The 21,537-nt window shown below is 37.3% G+C and overlaps 2 protein-coding genes across 2 annotated transcripts in view; one reads left to right on the forward strand and one right to left on the reverse strand.

Annotated features, from left to right (window-relative positions):
* Window positions 1-13,559, reverse strand: part of LOC134746326 (uncharacterized) — a 64,167-nt gene extending 50,608 nt beyond the window's left edge. Inside the window, exon 1 of the mRNA XM_063680722.1 lies at window positions 13,428-13,559. The gene's annotated coding sequence lies outside the window, so the exon portion shown is untranslated. The remainder of the gene's footprint in view (window positions 1-13,427) is intronic.
* On the forward strand, window positions 13,396-21,282 carry LOC134746314 (ras-related protein M-Ras-like). The gene is made up of 6 exons (XM_063680710.1): window positions 13,396-13,519; window positions 13,641-13,735; window positions 17,598-17,751; window positions 18,254-18,407; window positions 18,986-19,148; window positions 19,873-21,282. The coding sequence occupies exons 2-6, from the start codon at window positions 13,697-13,699 to the stop codon at window positions 19,954-19,956; spliced, it is 594 nt and encodes a 197-aa protein (XP_063536780.1). The 5' UTR covers window positions 13,396-13,519; window positions 13,641-13,696; the 3' UTR covers window positions 19,957-21,282.
* Window positions 21,283-21,537: the final 255 nt, after the last annotated feature.

The raw sequence follows: 21,537 nt of genomic DNA on the forward strand, positions 1-21,537 counted from the left end.
CGCAAATCGTACTACTATTATCGGAAAACGACTTGACAGAACCGGCCAAGTGCGAGTCGAACTCGCGTTCCAAGGGTTCCGTACATTATGCAATTTTTAAAAATGTATTTGTTATGTGAAACGTGACTCGTGAGTGAAATGTCTTTAAAAAACCCGTATGGATCGGATTAAAAACTAAGAAATTAAGTCCAACTCGCGCTTGACTGCACGTTTCTAATAAGTATAGATAGGTTTTCCTATCAAATCTATCCAATTATAAAAAATATATGTACCTATTTGAGATTCTCACAATAATAAGCTCTTTCATTTGATATGTAACACTTTATAGTTTGACAAACTTTATTTTTTTAATTTTCTAATTAAGGCCTAGCAACAAGCACTTTTAAATTGTCACATGTCCGTCTTTGGGTCTCCAACTTACATACATATGTGTACCAAATTTTAACTTAATTGGACCATTCGCTTTGGAGAAAATATGCTGTGACAGACAGACAGACAGATACGCACCAGTGATCCTATAAGGGTTCAATTTTTTTCCTTTTGAGGTACGGAACCCTAATCAATTGAAGGCGTCACTAAAACTAAAACACGAATAATATGACGTGTTTTCATCTGTGTAAAAAAAAACATATTAAAAAGTCTAGACAATTGAACAGCGCTTACGTAATAAAAAGGTCGCGGCCATCGCGCGGTCAACGAACTGTAGATAATTATGCTCTAAAACCCGTTGTTTCTTCGCGAAATGACGCTGCCATGTGAATATTAATTAATTAATTTATTGTTTTATCTTAAAATTTAATTCAGGCAAGGAAACAAGGCCCATATATTACACTAGCTTTTGCCCGCGACTTCGTCTGCGTGGACTTAGTAACAGCAGCTAAAGTAAGTATAGCGCCTGGAAAAATTCTAATAGCAATCATTCAATTTGAGCATATTATGCACACAAATTAGCAGGCACTTCATTAATTATCTCAATTCCACCCCGCTTTTTACTTTCTTAAGGGATGATTTTCGGGATAATAACTATCCTATGTCTTTCTCAGGGACTTAACCTATCTCTATGCCAAATTTCATCTAAATCGATTCAGCGGTTTAAGCGTGAAGAGGTAACACACACACAGACAGGCAGACAGACTTTCGCATTTATAATATTAGTATGGATATACCTTTATAGACTAACATATAGTCTGCATCTTCTCAAATGATTTTTACGCCTAAGACGGTAATCTGTTAAACAAAAGCCATTGTTCCTTTTGTGCGAGCGGTCGGCCATTGTGTGCCATTGAGTCAGAGCGCGTGCTACGGCGCGTGCCATTGTTAGACTATCTGGCTTGTCGAAGGTCACTGTTGGATTTTCTATTGTTTGCGTCGTGCAACGAGTACATAGTTAAACTTCTTAGATATTAGTTAATGCCATCATTTCTAGTTTAATGATAAGGAATTGGTAGAGAACCCATTTCTAGTAGAAAATATGTTTATTTATGTTCCTCGGACCATTAAGTTGCGATTTAAAGTTTATTTGCTCAGTGTTTATTGTAAAATCATCACCGCTATTATATTGTAATATAAATTTATTTCATTAACTTATTAAAATTAGAAACATTGTAGTAGGAAGTAATACAACACAAATCCTGGGATTCCCGCGGCATAATCCGTATTAGCATAATGATTGTGGTCATTAACCCCGTGTGGTACCGACTTTGCCGACTAATGTATCGGGGATGACTGCTACGAAAAGTCGTGTGAAAATTTCCCTAGTATTTATTCTATTCATGTTTCGATTGGCGTGTTTTATCAACGAGTGTCATCTTGGCGAGGCCCCTGCTAAGTAAAAAAATAAATGGATGTTTCCGTACCGATATATCTATATCCCGAGCACAAAGCGCTGGAGCGGGTTTCGGAACGCGCCCCGGTATCGATCGAAAAGCGCGGGAACCGGGAAAGCGGGAAGCCGGGGCGTCGCCATGGCGACGGGCAAGCCTCCATTACGCACTAATTGCAAGTTAATTTACATATGTTCGAACAGGCTTTGACTGGACTGGATGCAATATTCAATTGCTCATTATTATTATTATTAGGTATATTATTAAAATTGTTATATTTCATTGCTTATTAATGAGCTATGAAATATAGGTAGCTAATATTATATAATATCTGGGGGCACGGCCGTGCCCCCGCCATGACGAGACAAAGGGCAAAAGGCAGTGCATATCTTTTCTCGGCACATTTCGCCGTATTTTCGAACTCTCGTAGCTTCGTCTTGGACAATGCTAGAGAAATATTAAATCACATTTAGAAACGGGTCTATCGCGAATTTATTTTGTTACCTTTATTTACCGACGTTTCGACACAGGTTTCACTGGTCGTGGTCGCGGCTAAATGCTAGAGAGCTGTAATTTTTTGTATTTTATATTACACACACGTACATTTTTAAGAAAATTTTAAGTTGCATGTGGAATTCAGAATATGGCGGTTTGCTACGAGATGGATAGAGAGACATCTAACTAGGTTTCTTTGTACAATTTTTTTTTATAATTGTCACAGTATATACACGAACTTTTTAAATTATTGACTACACAATAGCTACCGGTTTTATAACCCGTAAGTATGTGCATTATTTTTTATATAAGTAAGTCAATTGTAAATTATTTTAACATCTTATTGTAAATTGTTTTATTATAACCATGTCTGCGACCTGGTGAAGGTCGCGGGAATTCGGTGGTTGCGAGCGGCACAGGATCGGTCGGAGTGACGAGCCTTGGGGGAGGCCTATGTCCAGCAGTGGACGTCTATCGGCTGACATGATGATGATGATGATGAACCATGTCTCTTGCAAATAAATTTATTCATTCATAAGATCATTTTAAAGCAGCTGCCCCACCACCGACAATTAACGATATACCTAATTCTTGTCTAAGTTTTCTTCGTCAACGGTCGTCAGACGTATTCTCAAATCGAAAATTTATCTACCTAACTTCTACACATTTCAAGGGTACGTGCATTCCTGATTGTGAGATTAAATTAAGTAACTTTCTCAAAGAAACCGGTATTCTAATTAACTCCGTTCTGGAGATAATCTAATGATTTATTTTTATTTGATAAGGTCCTGAGCGTGTATATTGATTAGTGTTTTGTATGAGTTTATTTATGTATTTGCTAATAACGCTACTTTGCTATTTCGGACGATCGATATTCGAAATGGACGTAGTTACGCGAAAACGTTCCAACCCACAAGTCACTCGAAAATGAGTTACCATAACCAGGGTACTATTTTTGACATATTACATCATGTGCACACAAAGATGCTAGTATTTTTAGGTTAGTTTCATCAATAAAGTTTGACCCAAATGTTCCAACCCACCATTATGCCAAGGACGTGTACTCAAAATAAAGTAAAAACATTACATGCATACTGAAACATATTGTTAAAAACTCTTTATAGAATAACATATCGTTATAATGTTCCACTTGTCTTGGAACATTATACTAAATTCATAAAACGCACATTTAATTGTTTCTTAAATGATCCATGTGGGTTGGAACGTTTTTGCAAAATCTTTATACATTTTTTATTCCTGCAAAAATGTTCCATGTAATTTGAAACCTTTTAGATTAATCCATACTGTTTTTTTAAGCTGCGAAGACTGTTCTAAATAAATTGGAACGTTTTATTATAATATATTATTTTCTAATTTTTTGCTATAAACGATCCACATATACTTGATCCATTTTTGCTATTAAATATGTTCGAGAGAAAAAAATATTTTTTACCAAAACTAATAACTATGGTATATTTAAGTTTATGTATTTAGTCAAAAGAATCAATGGACTATTTACGATAAAGGTGGCAACATTATTACTCTTTGCTCCCGTAAAATGACAGCACCAACGAAACGCACATGTGAAACGAAACGCCGCCGCGGACCTACTTGTCATCGTAGTGTGAAAACAAATGCCGACAAAGTAAGACGTGCTACCGTGTTGTCTTCTTTTGTTAATATAATAAGTTTAAGTAAATTGAACGTAGTTACGCGAAAACGTTCCCACCCACAGCGACCCCATTTTGAGATAAACGCAATTTTGTGTTTTAGTGGTACACTTTTTCCCTATAATTATTTCAGGCAAATACTATTGGTTTTACTGTGGAATGCCAAACTGGTTATTGAATGATATGCATATTTTTTGTAAATACATAATACAAGGGGCATATAAATAGGTAAAACGAGTTTGAAACGTTTTTGCTAAATTTAATTTTGTATGAACCTTGTTAAATAGCAATTATGCATAAACGTTCCAAAACGAATTTAAGTGTATTATTTTATAAATATATCTAAAATAAATTTAATATGTAAAATAATAAATAACAATGAGGAACATACAAAAACAAAAAAAAATGAAAATGTATTACAAAAAAAATAGGACATGATCTTTTGAGCTTAGAACCTATGCCAAAAATTAGCTGATATGGTTCCAAAAGTTATCAAAAACTTATATTAAACATTCAATCATCATCGTATTCTATGATCTCGAAGTCCGGAACTCCACCAAACCCATCAACATCATCAGTAGCTTCTTCATAACATCAATATTATTAAAACCTGTAAAAAAGTTAAACCTCTTCAAGTTTACAAAATGACAAAGACTGATTCTTTTAGTTCAACTAAACTGGAAAAGAAGATTATCAATAGGAAGAAGTTTACAGACTCATCTAAAATTAGTTGGCTACATACAAAAGAAATTAAGTTGGATAAAGATAAAATGTTTTCTATTTTTATGCGGTCTACGATGGATTTCATACATAAATACATAAATACATACATACATACATACATATAATCACGCCTATTTCCCGGAGGGGTAGGCAGAGAGCACGGATTTCCACTTGCTACGATCCTGACATACCTCTTTCGCTTCCTTCACTTTCATAACATTCCTCATGCACGCTCGCCGGTTTAGGGTGCTCTTGACCTGGCCTTTCTTCAGGATTTCCCCGATCTGATCAGAGAAAGTCCGCCGAGGTCTGCCCCTTCCAACTTCCGTTTCTACCTCTCCCTTATACACTCTCTTTGTTAGCCTTCTTTCACTCATTCTTTCCACGTGTCCAAACCATCTCAACATACCTTTCTCAATTTTTGTCACTACATCTTCGCTCAGTCCACACTTTTCCCTTATCACACTGTTCCTAATTCTATCTTGTAATCTCACACCACACACACTTCTCAACGCTCTCATTTCCACTGCATTCACTTGGCTCTGATGCCTCTTCTGCCATACCCAACTTTCGCTACCATACATAAGTGTAGGCACCAGCACCCCTCTATGCACAGCCAACCGTGCCTTTTGCGACACCTTCGTTGTCGACCAATGAGTTGAAAATTGATAAAAGAATAAAGCGAGAACTGCAATACATAAAAGAATCTGATTTTTGTTTATTGTGGCCTAATGGCAAAACGAGCGATGGAAAGGAGCATGCTAAAGCTAAGGAAAATACATAAAGTCAGAAGTGAACGCATAAGAAACAAAACGAAAATCACAGATGCACTAAAATATGCACTTAAAATAAAATGGCGATGGGCCGGCCATGTAGCAAGATACACAGATGAACGGTGGACAAAAGAAGCGACTCTATGGAAAGGTCCCGACGTAAAAAGAAAGGCAGGACGACCACGAAAGCGATGGAGCGACGACATAGTAGCCACGGCCGGTCTAAGATGGCTAAATAAGGCAAAAAACAGAGACGAGTGGAACAAATTGGAGGAGGCCTTCTTTACCCAATAAAGTGGGGTTTCTATCAACTTTTAGTTTTAAATACATAAACATAAAAATAAGTAAAATAATTATACTAACCGAGTAAAATAAGTTTTAAAAAGCAAACATATATATATTAATTAATATAAATTAACAATATTAAGTGTTACCAAGTTTGTAAGTAGTTGATAAGAAAATAAAAAAGGCTTTTTATTATTATTATATAATGGCAAACCGATTGCTCCAGCGAAATTAGTGGACTTACAATCCATGTACCACTACATACCTGAGGATTGCCTTCAATTTTATAGAACGCTTCAAAGTTCTGAAGAAGCTACTGATGATGTTGATGGGTTTGGTGGAGTTCCGGACTATGAGATCATAGAATACGATGATGATTGAATGTTTAATATAAGTTTTTGACAACTTTTGGAACCATATCAGCTAATTTTTGGCATAGGTTCTAAGCTCAAAAGATCACATCCTATTTTTTTTGTAATACATTTTCAATTTTTTTTTTGTTTTTGTATGTTCCTCATTGTTATTTATTATTTTACATATTAAATTTATTTTAGATATATATTTATAAAATAATACACTTAAATTCGTTTTGGAACGTTTATGCATAATTGCTATTTAACAAGGTTCATACAAAATTAAATTTAGCGAAAACGTTTCAAACTCGTTTTACCTATTTATATGCCCCTTGTATTATGTATTTACAAAAAATATGCATATCATTCAATAACCAGTTTGGCATTCCACAGTAAAACCAATAGTATTTGCCTGAAATAATTACAGGGAAAAAGTGTACCGCTAAAACACAAAATTGCGTTTATCTCAAAATGGGGTCGCTGTGGGTTGGAACGTTTTCGCGTAACTACGTCCAAATGTCATTGATATTATGTCAAAGTTTTCAATTGTTCCGTGGATTTAAATATAATGCCCGTGTTCCAAAAACGCTATTAATTACTTTTTACAAAAAAAAGCCATGTTTCCATGTAACAGCCATGCCATGTCAAACACCGTGTATAGCTGCGAAAATTCGCGCCACATAGATTTCCAATTCGCTATCACGTGAGCACTTAATCTTTGCTTGTTCCCTATGGAACGATAAATAATAAAAAAAAAATGTTTATTGAGTTCGCACAAACAAACGTAATTATAACTGGGCAGGTGCCTCTTTTTAAGCGTACAATGACACTTGTGTCAAGAGAACCGCTCTCCCGTAGGTGGTAACAGAATTTATATAAAAGCAATAGCTGTGGCTTAAAACTAATGTTTCTTCAAAATAACTAAAAATAGAAAGAAATTAAGTAAAAGAAAGAAATTAAGTAATAGAAAGAAATTAAGTAAACCGTGTATAGCTGCGAAAGTTCGCGCCACATAGATTTCCAATTCGCTATCACGTGAGCACTTAATCTTTGCTTGTTCCCTATGGAACGATCCAATATTAATGTTGCACCTCACACGACACGTGTTCTGTTTAACGTATTTCCCAGATCACGTGCCTGACAGAATTAAGGGGCCCACTGCTGATTACTAGTCAATCAATCAATCTTTAGGTAGTATGGCTCCATCGATACTGTCGATGATTTCGCCAACGTCAAAGTGGGATCCACGTGGGATCGAATTAATATTTCAGCCAGTGTACGGTAAATAATAAAATAATGGGCCTCTAGGGCTCTAGCCAGACTCGGTTAGTGGTAGAAATACCAAATGCTCTTAGGCACGACGTTGTTCGGTAGTTATTATTTGTAGTTGACTCGTAAAACCGATGGCTGGATTTTACGAGAAGCACGTGGACTACCGGCCGTTGACTCCAAAATGGTGATTAAACACGCTTTGAGATTAATTCTCCATTCACTGCACACTATATACTACATTAGATTACTGTATAATAAAGCTATCGATATTACACTTTAAACAATATTAATGAGCAAAAAACAAAGTAATTAATCACGAGGCTACTATCAAGATGGCGTTCGAACCGGAAGTCCTGATTAGTAGTCTGTTGGACGATATCGGCCTGTCAGTTATTCGGAACTGTCAATTTTTTGTTCTAACTGACAGGCTGACATCGTCACGCTTCGGCAGTCGGGCGCGCTTTAGGCGCTCCAAAAATGTTGAAATTGTGCGTCGCGGTGAATGGGGATGGGGATGCGGCATCACGGCATTGTATCCAGCCAAGCTCAAGGCGTGTACTTATATATACAAGACGATTCTATCAGGTCAATTAGAAATACTATTTAATAAGAATATTAGTTTGCAGGGTGCAGCTCGCGTAGTACCGTAGTACCGCCTAATAATGCCATATATCTATTAAATAACAGGTAGGAGTAATTTGTCTATGAATGAAAAGCTTTTTTTTTTCTCCTTGATGGACTTGAGGGCGGTGTTGCCCGTAGCCAATGTCATGTAAAAGGGTAGGAACAAATGCTCTTAGAGCACGACGTTGTTCGGTGGTTGTTATAGTTGTGGACTACCGGCCGTTGACTCCAAAATGGTGGTTAAACACGCTTTGAGATTAATTCTCCATTCACTGCACACTACCACATGCTACCACTTTAGATTACTGTATATTAAAACTATCGATATTAATGAGCAAAAAACAAAGGAATTTACGAGGCTACTATCAAGATGGCGTTCGAACCGGAAGTCAAATGAAAAGCTTATGTGTGGCGAGATGAGACTAGTGAGGTGACCTCGTAGTTTATGTAAACACTTTATAAAGCGGCATCTATGAGGGGAAGTCGTGACCCTCTCTTGATTTAGTGCGTACCTGTAAGTATTCCGGTTAGTACCTGCCGCCTGGCGCCTAGGGGATCGTCTTGTGGGGCGTCACTTTAGGTGATGAGATGCATGATGAATTGGTGATCTTTATAAGATTTGTGAAACAGGCTGTATGAATTGAGAATAACATAATATTTCCTATTTAGGTTATTTTTTGTGTTAATAAACTAACTTTAAGAACCATTATTCCGAAACACTACTCGTTTGAAACAGTCTACGAGGAAGAGTCATGCCCCTCTTGATTTAGTGCGTAGGTACCTGTACGTAAGTATTCCGGTTAGTTTAGCTGTTTAGTACAGTTTTTATCAATTATCATTATCATTCCAATCCACTTAGACGATGTCGCGGGCAGTAGCTAGTAATTATCTATGTAGGTTATTTTGGTAAGTAGAATTTAATTATAAATACCTTTTGGTATTAATAAACTGCATATAAGAGACAGTATATACTACAGTCAAGTTCATCGCTTGACCGCCGTCTATTAATACAATCATTAGAATCGGAAAGCCCGAATAGCTTGAGGTGAATGACACAGACTGGTCAATACAATAACACAACTACAACCATACCCATTCGCGATTGCTTGCTCTTTCTAACAGCTGATGCTGAAAGAGGTGGTTGCGTAATAAGGCCAGGTTAGGGATTAGAGCTTAAAAATACGAGCTTGATTTGACATTTTCTCATGACAATATACTATTGGGCACAAGAGAAATGCACATGCAAATAATAATAATATAGCGAATATTATATAATATAAAATAATCTTTACATATTAGGTAGGTACCTATTTTGTTAACATTAATTAGACCACGCTGAAGAAAGACATCGCGATTAAACCGGACTAAGTAGTCGCAATAATGTCTTGTTTCCCCTTAGGTACTAATGCCTGTGCCATTCTTGGGGTTGATTAGCCGAACGAACCCCAGGCGCCCTAAGTGAGCCGTGGCAAAAATGCCGGGAAACGCTAGGAAGATGATGATGTTATGATTACTTGATTAGACTTTGAATTTCCCATTTCAAGACTCATATCAAATCAAAATAAGATGTTTAAAGTCCGAATGCCTCCGGAAACGGAAGTGATGGTGGAATTGATAAGCAGCACGCAGAATGGAAGGTGCGGCCCTTAGCATATTTATGTGTAGGAAAGTAACTCGGGCCATGAGTGTTGCTTCTGATTAGTCTTCCAAGTCTTGAACTAGAACTAGTCTTAACTTAAGTCATTATTATAACTAATATAAACTAGCTACGAATAGTACGAATATATAGGTTCATAGTGAAAACTTGCTACCCTTCGTCCATCCAGTTTCCCGGTTTGACGGGACTAAATATTAAGTACTTAGTAGGTAAGTAGCCCTTGGTTTTTTTATTCCTGGGTCATACACATTTTATTGTATGCTTAAGGCCGTTCCATCGGTTTGCCGCTGTCACTGTCACATTTCGCAAGAAAGAACGGGAAAGATCATGCGCGACAAGTGTCAATTTTGATCGATTTTTATTTATTTTAAAAACGTTAACTTACAATATCGAAATTCGAAAGCTATAAAATTACTATTTAAGTTAAGATGTTTTTTCTTCTTTTTATTGTTTATAGTATCACATAATAAATAACCGAGTAAAGTTTGATTAAAAGTCCGAGTTAGAGGTTATTTTGGGAATTAATTGTATCGAGCGAAGTGTCATAATTCGTGTATCGGAAGGTATGTTATTAAAGTTAATATAGTCAAGAACTACATATATTTTTTCCACGTCTACTAATATCAACGCCTCTTAGAAAAACATGATCATATAAGGAGATTTTTTGCCTTCTGACTCAGTTCCCGTCTTTCCTGTTGACATCGCAAGAGAATATTAAAAGCTAATTTCTACGCTGCGCCCTTGCAGGTGAGATACATTTTTTCAGTAGGTAATTGAGACTCAAATAAGAATATAAAAAAACACTGTTCAATTGGCCAATTTACTACCTAATCAATCTAAAGGTCAGTGAAGAGTTGCTGTTCGTACAAACATGTAGGTAGTAGCAATGAGGATATAATAAGATAGAGCGGTACTGTCATAGTAAATTTTGTAACCACTGTAAATTCACTGCCATCTATCGACATACTTTAAAACTAAAAATGAAGATTTATAAAAATACTTTAAAATGTATTTAAATATGGATAAATGATTTTTTTATTTGCATTAATTATTTTTATATGATTTTGAGTATTTTGACCCATGTTCTTTCACTGGTATGCGTTAAAATTATAAATAACAAACGAAACAGTCAACGCCCTCTATACGAGAGTAGGCCAAAACTAGTGGCGCCATCTGATCGAGAATCAAATTTTCGTGATTTTCGAGGCACGTTTTTTCCTTAGACTGTATCCATCTATTACGGAGTTATATTTATCTTTGGTAGTAGTTATGTGTATGTGCAAATACTGTAAATGGGTCAGCTGGGGAGCCAGTGTGAATCAATTAACTAAACCCCCCTGTTTTGTTCGCCGTTTTATTAATGAACATTTTAGATTGCAACGCTATACAGGGTGGAAAAAAATATGTGCATTCCCGTTGCCAGGGAGGTTTTGGGATTATACTGAGCAACTTTTACTATGGGACCAACCACGAAATCGCGAAAAAAAAAATTTCCTTCCCATAGAAAATGGACCAGCCTAATGTATGAAACAGCCTATTTTTTTTCGCGATTTCGGGGTTGGTCTCATAGTAAAAGTTGCTCAGTATAATCCCAAAATCTCCCTGGCAACGGGAATGCACATATTTTTTGGCCATCCTGTATAGTGTATGTATAGGATCGTAAAATTTACTACTTACTAAAGTTGATAGTGCGAACAGAGGGCTTTACCGCCAACATCGAAAAATTATATCGCATGAATATGCAAGAGGATAGAGAAAGCACATAAAGATTTTTCGAAGTTGGCGATAGGATCCCCCAAGTCACAAACTAGAATCTCGGCGGTGGATATTATTTTTTAATTTTCATTTAGGTATTGGAAACTAAATCGTATCTAAATCGTAATTGTTCAATTATCCAGTAGGTATTCGACGGTTCTCTAATCCTACTCGTAATTATTACGTAAGTAGTTCAGTTCCACAATAAATGCTTAAAGTAGTTTTAAACATTTTGTGAGTAAAAAATGACTCACGTTAGACCGGGCCGTGTCCGGGCCGGAGCTTCCGGCGCTTCGTTTTCTATGGAAAGCATCACGTGATCACCTGTCATGTCATAGAAAAATAAGCGCCGGAAGCTCCGGTCCGGATACGGCCCGGTCTAACGTGAGTGGCTAGCTGAACTACTAAGTATTATCGAGTAGATAATAATATGCAAGCACTAGAACGGCGGGCCCTTTGATCTAGCGAAATCATTCGCTTGTATGATTTGCTGGACTTAATTGACTGAACTGTGAGTGCTGAATGATAATGGCCAGTTTTAATTCATCGTCAGCGGTGAGACCATGATGGAATAAAAGTTATTCAGGAGCAACAAGCAAAAACGAAGGCAAGTTGACGTAAAAATTATAATTACGAGTACTATCAGTTTTAATAATTATCACCTACGGAGAAGTTTTAATTCCAATAAAATAATTATTTATTTATTCTAATAATTTAACTACTTATGCTTAATAAATAAATAGTAAACAAATCATGCTGCTAAGAAGGACAAGTAGGTATAAAAGAAATACCTTCACTGGCCCTCTCAGAAGGAACTGTCCCGAAAAATTAATATAGACTGAATAACCCCTTAGGATTATATTAATCTGACCTTCCAATTAAGACATTTACCTTAAATTTTGAATATATATTTTTCTTACATTTTGAAATTGTCTACTTTATTCAATACCAATACTCAATTGCTACTATTTTTTATTCCTGATACGTAGACAGTAGATAGACAGATACACCGGTATTTATTCTGAAATCGCTCCAAACTAAAGCATACACCGTGCAATTTGTTCCAGCCCCTCGTGATGGATGGAGCGCGCTCATAAATTCACACCTAAGTCCCAAAGTCCCTAGCTGAGTACCGGAGTACCCAAGGGGAGGTTGCTGTGACAGCTGTGTGTGACAGGTAAGGTAAGTTATGGGCGTGATCTGAGATTGATGCTAGATTTTGTAGGGAGGAAATGCAACTGAGATAAAAAGGTGTTTAATATTCAAAAGGTTTATGGTGTTAAAATATAATGATCAATCCGGATAAAAATATCAGAAACTTGGGTTAAATACACTATTAATATTCATAATGCTGAATTTGGATTAAAACTAGGGTTAAAAACAAAAATCAAACTTTGATAGTTTCAAATAGTTTCACCCCGTAGGTAGTATCTATATATACTCTGCCAAACCCATTTTTTAAATTGGCCGCCTATTTTTACTGACGGAAATGAGTTGCCGAGTTGTTGGTCAAACAAATCTTGTCAGTAGAAAAAGGCGTAGTCAGTAGAATATCGTCCGATAGAAAATTTGAATTTCGCGCCTCTTTCTACTGACAAGACTTGGTTGACCAACTATATGTTTATATATTTTCCTTACTTGACAAGATAAAAAAGGAAAGTTAACAATTTATTGTAATATGCCGACTGTTATCACTATCACGTTTAAAGTTTTAAACTCAATTCATTCAATCAAAAGATATGCTTCCTCAATATTTATTTTATTACATAATAAATTTAATAAATGGCCGTCTCACACACAACATGCAGGGGAATCCCCTGCAAACATGCAAGCATTGAAAGTCGAAATAAAATCCAGCTTTTTAAGATATGACTTGAACAGACTCATCACGATACTGACAGCTGTCAATGTCAAAAAGCCTGCCAACTTCGTTTGATGTTTGATATGATATCGATCTGTCAGTGTACGGGGAAGGAAAAATGGAAAAACAGCTTTACCTTTTGCGCTGACTTCAGTTACGTTATCCCCATTACCGGCACCACTTATAATTCCATCCGCGCGCACATCAAAAGCTTTTAGCAACAATGAGGTGATTAGTTTATAATTTAAACTGAAAACACGTCACGGGCGGGACCCGTGCTTGGGCCACGGGCGTGGGGTCACTGCGAGTTGCCATAGGAAATAGTTGCTTATACCGTGGTGCGTTTCAGATAATATCCCATGAGCATCGGAATCGGAGGCTGGGATCGGAGGCGCGCGCTCGACCATGACGCGTCCAGGTCCTCCCAATGAGAACTTGCCCACGGTACGTAGCGCTTATTATTATTTAATAACGAAAATCGGACGCTATAATATTTTCTATGATCAGTTTATGCGTCGGACAAAAACAACGCTATCTTATCTCTAATAGATAATATTCTACTTGCAATTCTCGTCTAAAAGTCTGTATTTGTCTATTTGACCATGTTGCGTGTTGACACGACAGCTTGAAGACAGTAGCAAGTACTGAAGAAATAAATAAATGAGAAATATTCAATTTCCTCTTGATGATTAATGGGTATTCCTATTTATGACAGCAAAAAGATTAAGAATTAACAGTATATGTATTAGGTGTGTTATTGTTTATTACAGTTTTTACTACAGTTTTCTTGTAAAACTAAATTGTATCATTCTCTGACTGCATTAACCTTTGGTATGATTAGTAGCAGATCTGCTCCATATATGTTCAACATGAAGTTGTCTAGATTGCTATTTAAATAGCAATTTTTTGACATCGCATACGATATGTTAAATCTCATAGAGATGGCACAGAAACAACTATTTTAATGGAAGTAATATAGAAATGACACTTAAAATCCATTTCTATTTGCTTGTATGATTGGACACTTAATACAACACAACCACTTCTTTAAAACTATCCTGGAGGGGCGGATATACCACCGACGAGAGAATAACTCTTAAGTTAATGATGATGATGTTGCTTGTATTCATTGAAATAAGTTTAAATTGACACTAACAATATTGAAAAAGTTAAAAATCACTGTTCTATGGTGTTCTGTATTAATTCACTCTTGGGCATTTATCAAAAAAAATCATGTGGGGAAAAGAAAGTAGATATTATTAATCTTTTTCATACATTATACAGTTCTATTATGTAAATTGTATCTTCTGTTGGTGATCCTAATAAACAAATAACCTGCTTAACAAATTCTCCATGGAACACTCAAAAACATGTCTAAAGCAGTGGTTCCTAAAGCTGACTGGGCTCCGACCCACCTAACAAAAACTGCCATTTATGGGACCCAACTCTTGGTCGTCTTGGCAACGCTCAGATTTCCTAGTAGCTTCAGGGCCCACTTAATATTCGCTTGCAACCCACCAATGGGTTGCGACCCATAGTTTGGGAAATGCTGGTCATACTCATACTCATACTCATTTATTTATAATAATATTTCATATTACAAAAAAAAAGGTCTAAAGTGTAAAAGCATGTTAATACATGGGTTGTAAAAGAAGTTTCAGGAAATACTGTAAGATTGCATATTACACGGGAAAATATATTAAGCAGATTTGACTGTACTTAGACCACCTACATTTAGAAACTACAACTATACAAAATGTCACCACAATGCTTATTCTCACTTTTGTTTCTATATTTGGTTATCAATATCATTATTATTCAACATTAACAATCAAGCCACAACACAAAGGACAATAATTTATAAATAAAACAATATCAACGTGAATCACCGAGTGATCGGTGACAGTTGGCTGTTAGCTGCAGTATGTCGTCTGTTTTCAGAGCTCATAGGCCATGTCGATATTCCTGGGAAGTGACAGTGTATGTGGATTATTAATATGTTAGTGTGGGGGTCTTTCTTGACGGATGTGATAATAAAAAAAAACATAGTCTGTATTGCATGTGTGTTAGTTTACATTAAAGCTTAATTATAATAAATTACTATCAATTATCATTGGATTATTATTCACAACGACGGGACTTAATCGCGTAAAGTAAGTTTTAAATTTACCCGACGTTTCGAGGATGGTGTTGTCCCTGTTATATTTAAAACTTAACGTTAAATTTGTGAATAATAATGAGTAAAAATCGTGAAAGTTTAAATCAGTGTTTATCATTGAATGTTGGTGTCAATTAAATAATCAATCTTTGGGTATAATGCTTTGTGCTTTGGATTACTGTTATGCTGTGAAATATGATGAATAAAAAAGTCATGGCTCCAACCATAATGAATGTTGGTGTCAAAAGTTGACAGTTGTCTCTGGAACCATAAGATCAATCTGAATTATTATTCACAACGACGGGACTTAATCGCGTATAATGAGTAAAAATCGTGAAAGTTTAAATCAATCTGAATGTCAAAAAATTGAAAGTAATTTACAAGCTTATTGACATGCAATTATATCTGTTTAGTTAATAAGAACATGGAATATAAATCAGAATGCTTTGATAGCACATGCAATGGGGGCTTTAACTTCTTTACCTATATTCTCTAGCCACCCAGACATCAAAACTTGCCAACCCCAATGTAATTTTGATATGTCAAAATAAGAGATTAAAGTTAAAATAGAATGGGAGACCATTTCATAGGTCTCTGGGCGGCTAGAGAATGTATAATGTGTTATTTTAAAAACTTATGTTTTAAATTTACTAGTCAAATTCTTCAGGAAATGGCCCTCACTAATGTAGAATTTTAAATGTAGTAGCCTGCGAAGTCTCAAGTCTGAAAATAAACCTTACCACACTATCTAGAATTATTATCAAAATAATGGTGACTTGTCAGTGACCTTGTAATTTAAACTTATCTTTCTAGATAATTGTTTTAATTTGAAAGTCGAACACTCACTACTTAAGTTATAGTGTTGACGTAAAAATTTAAAACCTCTCCTAAATTTAGATTCAACAACCCTAATCTCAAAGGACACTACACATAGGACATTAGATGCTGTCACATTCGCATGAAAACAGTATATAAAACTATTATGAATGATTTGACTGCTAAGGAATGGAATGTGCTCCTGTCATCTGTATTCCCTGACAAATATATGATCTTGGTCTCTGAAGCAAGACAGGATAGGCTATTACTGAACCAGTGAGCTCCATCTTAGGTTCTGTCTTTACTTTCCATCAGGTGTGACTAGTGTCTCCATCGTCTGAAATCCCTTTAGGCTTTAGAGTTTAGACTTTAGATTCACTGAGAACTAAGAATTGTCGCCCTGCTTCATAGTAAACACTTTTTGAAAAACCAAATGTGTACTATCCATATAAAAATATATATTGTGGCTTTCCAAGAGAGAAGGGTCCTTATGCTTCATGTGCAATAAGAACCATTCTATCAGAATTTCTGTTGTAATTTCAGATAAAAAAGACCCTTCTGTGATTGAAAGTCACGATTACTCTATGCTTAGGCGTAGTTATCGGTCGTAATAAAATTGTGGTTGTCCTTAACGATGAAGCAGGAAAGTCAAAATCTTTGTATGGCCTAATTACTGACGGAAATACTAGAGTTGCACCAAACCGTCTGTTACCGTTACAGCGTTCGCTAAGGCTGCCTGTCCACTAGAACGGAGTGAGGCAACGGAGCTGTGAGCGAGGTAAAATCCACCAAAAGCACAAAGAGGGGCAGAGATTTTATGCAAGACTATTGGTTGATTTTTACCTCGCCCACCGGTCCACTGCCTCGCCTCGCTCCAGTGGATTTAATGGGAAGTTTAATAGTTGATTGCTGATGAGCGACGTTGATCGGTCCGCTGTGTTTGGCGCAACTGGCCCTTCATCATCATCATCATTCTAACCTTTAGTCGCCCACTGCTGAGCATAGGCCTCTCTTCGTGTACGCCACTTATCCCGAAATATAGCCATTTTTTGAACGTCATCCACCCAACGAGCCAACGGACGCCAGGCGCTTCTTTCATCCGAATGCGGCCACCAATCCGTCAACATTTTGCTCCACCTGCCATCACTCTGCCTGGCAACATATCCCGCCCAACTCCATTTAAGCTTGGTAATGACGTCCCTGCGTCTGGTCGTGGCGAATGAGTAACTGGTCCTTAAGTGGTAGTAGACTTTTCCTCTTTACCATAAGTATAAAACATTAGTCAACTGTTATAATGCAACTTTGTTTTTAATTATGTATTTAATTTTCCAGGTAAAATTGGTGGTGGTAGGTGATGGTGGTGTGGGCAAGAGTGCCATCACCATCCAGTTCTTCCAGAAGCTATTCGTGACGGATTATGACCCTACGATCGAGGATTCTTACATACAACATACGGAGGTCGACGGGCAATGGTGCATCCTCGATGGTGAGATCACAACTTCTTTTTTTTAGTAACAAAACAGGTAAATCGCGTGTAAATAAACCGGACATCGTGGTCTGTGCCGACCGAGTCACATCGAGGTGTTGAACGAAACGAAAGTGTTATTCAAGTCCGTCTAAGCTAATTCTGCAGCGAGTTTGTCGTAACAAAAAGTGGAAGAAATTGAAGTTTATGGTGACAATTCCACACTTTATCATTGCAAAGTCTGTGTAGAGTTAACTTAGTCCGACTCTATCTTTGTATCAGGTAATATTTATGTTGCGACAAGAAATATAATGTTATGGGCCATTTAAACAGGACAATGTCCAAGATGTAGTCTGGCAAACCAAATTTGTCAGTAAATAAGAACAAAAAAAAACTCTTTCCTTTTTTTGGGTGCTACTAGCGCTAGTACTAGCGTAATTCAAAGGCAATGTGATTATCTCTGTCTATGTTTGAAATGAGATAATCTGGCCAAACTATACAATATAACTTCATTATTTTCCAGTACTGGACACAGCGGGCCAAGAGGAGTTCAGCGCGATGCGCGAGCAGTACATGCGGAAGGGCGACGGCTTCCTCCTCGTGTATTCAGTCACGGATCCGCAGTCCTTCCGTAATCTACGGCGATTCCACACACAGATCCTGCGCGTCAAGGACAGGTAACAATACTTTAAAGCCTATTGAAAAATTCTGGTCACGGCACGAAATTGTAATATCCACCCTTAGAACTCTTTAATATTTGTACACTGCGGTCACTGAATTCGACCATTATTGCTTTAAAAAAGGTTTATGTATATAAAGGTATACGAAATGCTTCTATAATTTACGACGGTTCCACGCGCAGATTCTGCGCTTCAAACACAGGCAATACTTACAGTACTGGAGCATGTAACTTTAAGCCCTCGAGTCCCGCAGACGTTTAATCGGCTTAGCGATGACAATAAAATTTAAACTTAAATTTTCAAGGTCTTTTTTTGGCTAGAAAATTTAAATTAAAGGCTACTGAAAAATCGTGGTCACGGCACCAGAATGTTCACAATTCTTTTAAATTCGTACACTGCGATCATTGAATAAAACTGAGGCCTTGTTATAGTCTAATGTCATCGTAGCATCTAATGTTCCTGTTCCTAGATTCAAGTCACGTCATATGCATCTTATGGCGCATATATGGAAGTGCGTCAGTGGGGCCGATAACGACACTATTGTTAGTGTACATTGTACATTATATTAATTTCAGGGACTCGTACCCGATGCTGCTGGCCGCCAACAAGGTGGACCTGGTGCACGTGCGCGCCGTCAGCGAGGAGGCCGGGCGCGACCTCGCGCGCGCGCTCAACGTGCCCTACATCGAGACCAGCGCCAAGGAACCGCCGCTGAACATCGAGCGCGCCTTCCACGAGGTATACTTTACTAAAACGTTCACTAGATGTCACCGTACTGGCCGTGACGTTTTCTACATCGCGCTAACGGTGTGTCGACGAAACACCTATAAGTAGTGGCGAGTTGGTGTTGGTAGATTGCGCGGTCTGTTAAGAAATAGTGAGATCTCGCTCTCTCGACGTGTCGTACATTGAGACCAGCGCTAAGGAGCCGCCATTGAACATTGAGCGGGCCTTTCATGGGAAAAAAAAGTGTGAAAATATGTCTGGTAGAAATATTGGCTCCGACGACGACTGCATCTAATTACTAGAAGAAATATCCGATTAGTAGAAGAGAAATATTATGATTAGTACACGTTCGAACACCCCTTTAACCTCTTAGGCTCAGCCATACAAGAAACAAACCCAAAAACTGGAAATATAATTGAATATGGTTAGGATGAGAATTGTACGAAACAAAGCAAATGAAACTATTTTAATTAGAAATGATTTCAATTTTATTGAAATTAATAAGTACCTACTTGCGGTAGGACCTTGATCCTTACCAGATTATGATGGTTCTTGACAAATTGTGACGTTTTCAATCAAAAGGTACCACATTCTCGCTTTCCATAAGGACGAAAATTGATTGTATCTTTATACGAAAAACCTGTCAGAGCGTCCTTATAGCAAGCGACAATGTGGTGCCTTTTGCTTGAAAAGGACACAAATATTTGTGAGTTAAAGAGAACAATATTGTCCACAGCTCGTGCGAATAATCCGCAAGCACCCGCAGCAGGAGGAGAAGGACCGCCGCCGCCGCAAGTTCGGCAAGTGTGCGCTACTCTGAGGTACACACTACACACTACACACGTGGCTAACTTCAAGCATATAACATTCGCTGCTACTTTCAAGCCGAGTCGCGTTTGAACATTTGAAAGTAGAGGGAAGTTTTCGGAAATGTTCGGAAACATGCACAATGAATTAAGTAAGTTTCCATTTTGGAAAAGGAAATTTTCGTTTCCCACACAAAAATATTAGAATTTTCCGAAGTTGTTCCATGTGAAATTTTCGCAATTTTGGAAACATTTCGACGGTACTTCGGATCGGATGTGGGCGTAATATCATTTATTTATTATTTGTACCCAGTGTCTATACTATCTATAGTGTCGGTATAGAGATGTATACTTATCGCCAGTATATGATATATACGTAAATTCCTGGGTTCTTGCTGGGTTAGTGAACTTGACATTAATGAAAATATATAACTGCCCTTTAAGGCACATCTTCTTCTTCCTCGCGTTATCCCGGCATTTTACCACGGCTCCTGGGAGCCTGGGGTCCGCTTGACAACTAATCCTAAGAATCGGCGTAGGCACTAGTTTTTACGAAAGCGACTGCCATCTGACCTTTCAACCCAGAGGGGGAACTAGGCCTTGTTAGGATCAGTCCGGTTTCCTCACGATGTTTTCCTTCACCGAAAAGCGACTGGTAAATATCAAATGATATTTCGTACATAAGTTCCGAAAAACTCATTGGTACGAGCTGGGGTTTGAACCCGCGACCTCCGGATTGAAAGTCGCACGCTCTTACCGCTAGGCCACCAGCGCTTTTTTATGTCCTTTTAAGGCACATACGGGCTCAAATACACCGAATTCTCTATGGTCTAGATCAGTGGTTCCTAACCTTTTCAGTACTGTCACCCCTTTGACCAACTAGGGAACTCGATTTTACCCCTCCTCCATAATAATTAATATTATTTCTTATAGATAGGTCCTTGTTATCTTTGATCCCCCGTAAAATACCAGTTTTACCCCCGTAAGATGCCAGTTTTTCCCCGCGGGGGTAATTACCCCCAGGTTAGGAACCGCTGGTCTAGATTCTAGAAATAAATTAAGATATTGTCTGTGGCACTTAGTTTTTTGTATAGATAAGCCTGATGATAGACAAAAAACCTACCTATCTAAACAATATCTGAATTTATTCCGTGAGATTCCGGGGCTTATTAGTTCGTCTTTTATGGTTTCTAAAAGTTACAAAAATCAGAGCTGTGCTATTAAAAAACCAAAATAAGACCTAATCTGCTAAGGCTTAAGGTCGTTTTTTCAAATGAACAAAGAAACGAGACCCCTTATAATGAACAGTTTTGAAAGTGAAACTGCACAAAAATAAGGATTTGTTAAATATGTGTATGTATTAAATCACATTTAGAAACGGGTCTATCGCGAATTTATTTTGTTACCTTTATTCGTGTTTGTCGTGGGGTAGTCACACAAATCTCTGTTCTGACATTTTGCTGGGACGTCAGTTAGCCGCGACCACGACCAGTGAAACCTGTGTCGAAACGTCGGTAAATAAAGGTAACAAAATAAATTCGCGATAGACCCGTTTCTAAATGTGATTTAATATGTGTTTAAACCGCGAAAGTTTT

This window comes from Cydia strobilella, chromosome 12, assembly GCF_947568885.1.
Source record: "Cydia strobilella chromosome 12, ilCydStro3.1, whole genome shotgun sequence".
NCBI classification, from domain to species: Eukaryota; Metazoa; Arthropoda; class Insecta; order Lepidoptera; family Tortricidae; genus Cydia; species Cydia strobilella.

Bases quoted from the DNA above. Each gene is read 5' to 3' on its own strand.
- LOC134746314 (XM_063680710.1), top strand. From the start codon at position 13,697: ATGACGCGTCCAGGTCCTCCCAATGAGAACTTGCCCACG. The intron at 13,736-17,597 runs GTACGTAGCGCT...TTAATTTTCCAG, and splicing joins CCAATGAGAACTTGCCCACG to GTAAAATTGGTGGTGGTAGG. The intron at 19,149-19,872 runs GTATACTTTACT...TATTGTCCACAG, and splicing joins TCGAGCGCGCCTTCCACGAG to CTCGTGCGAATAATCCGCAA.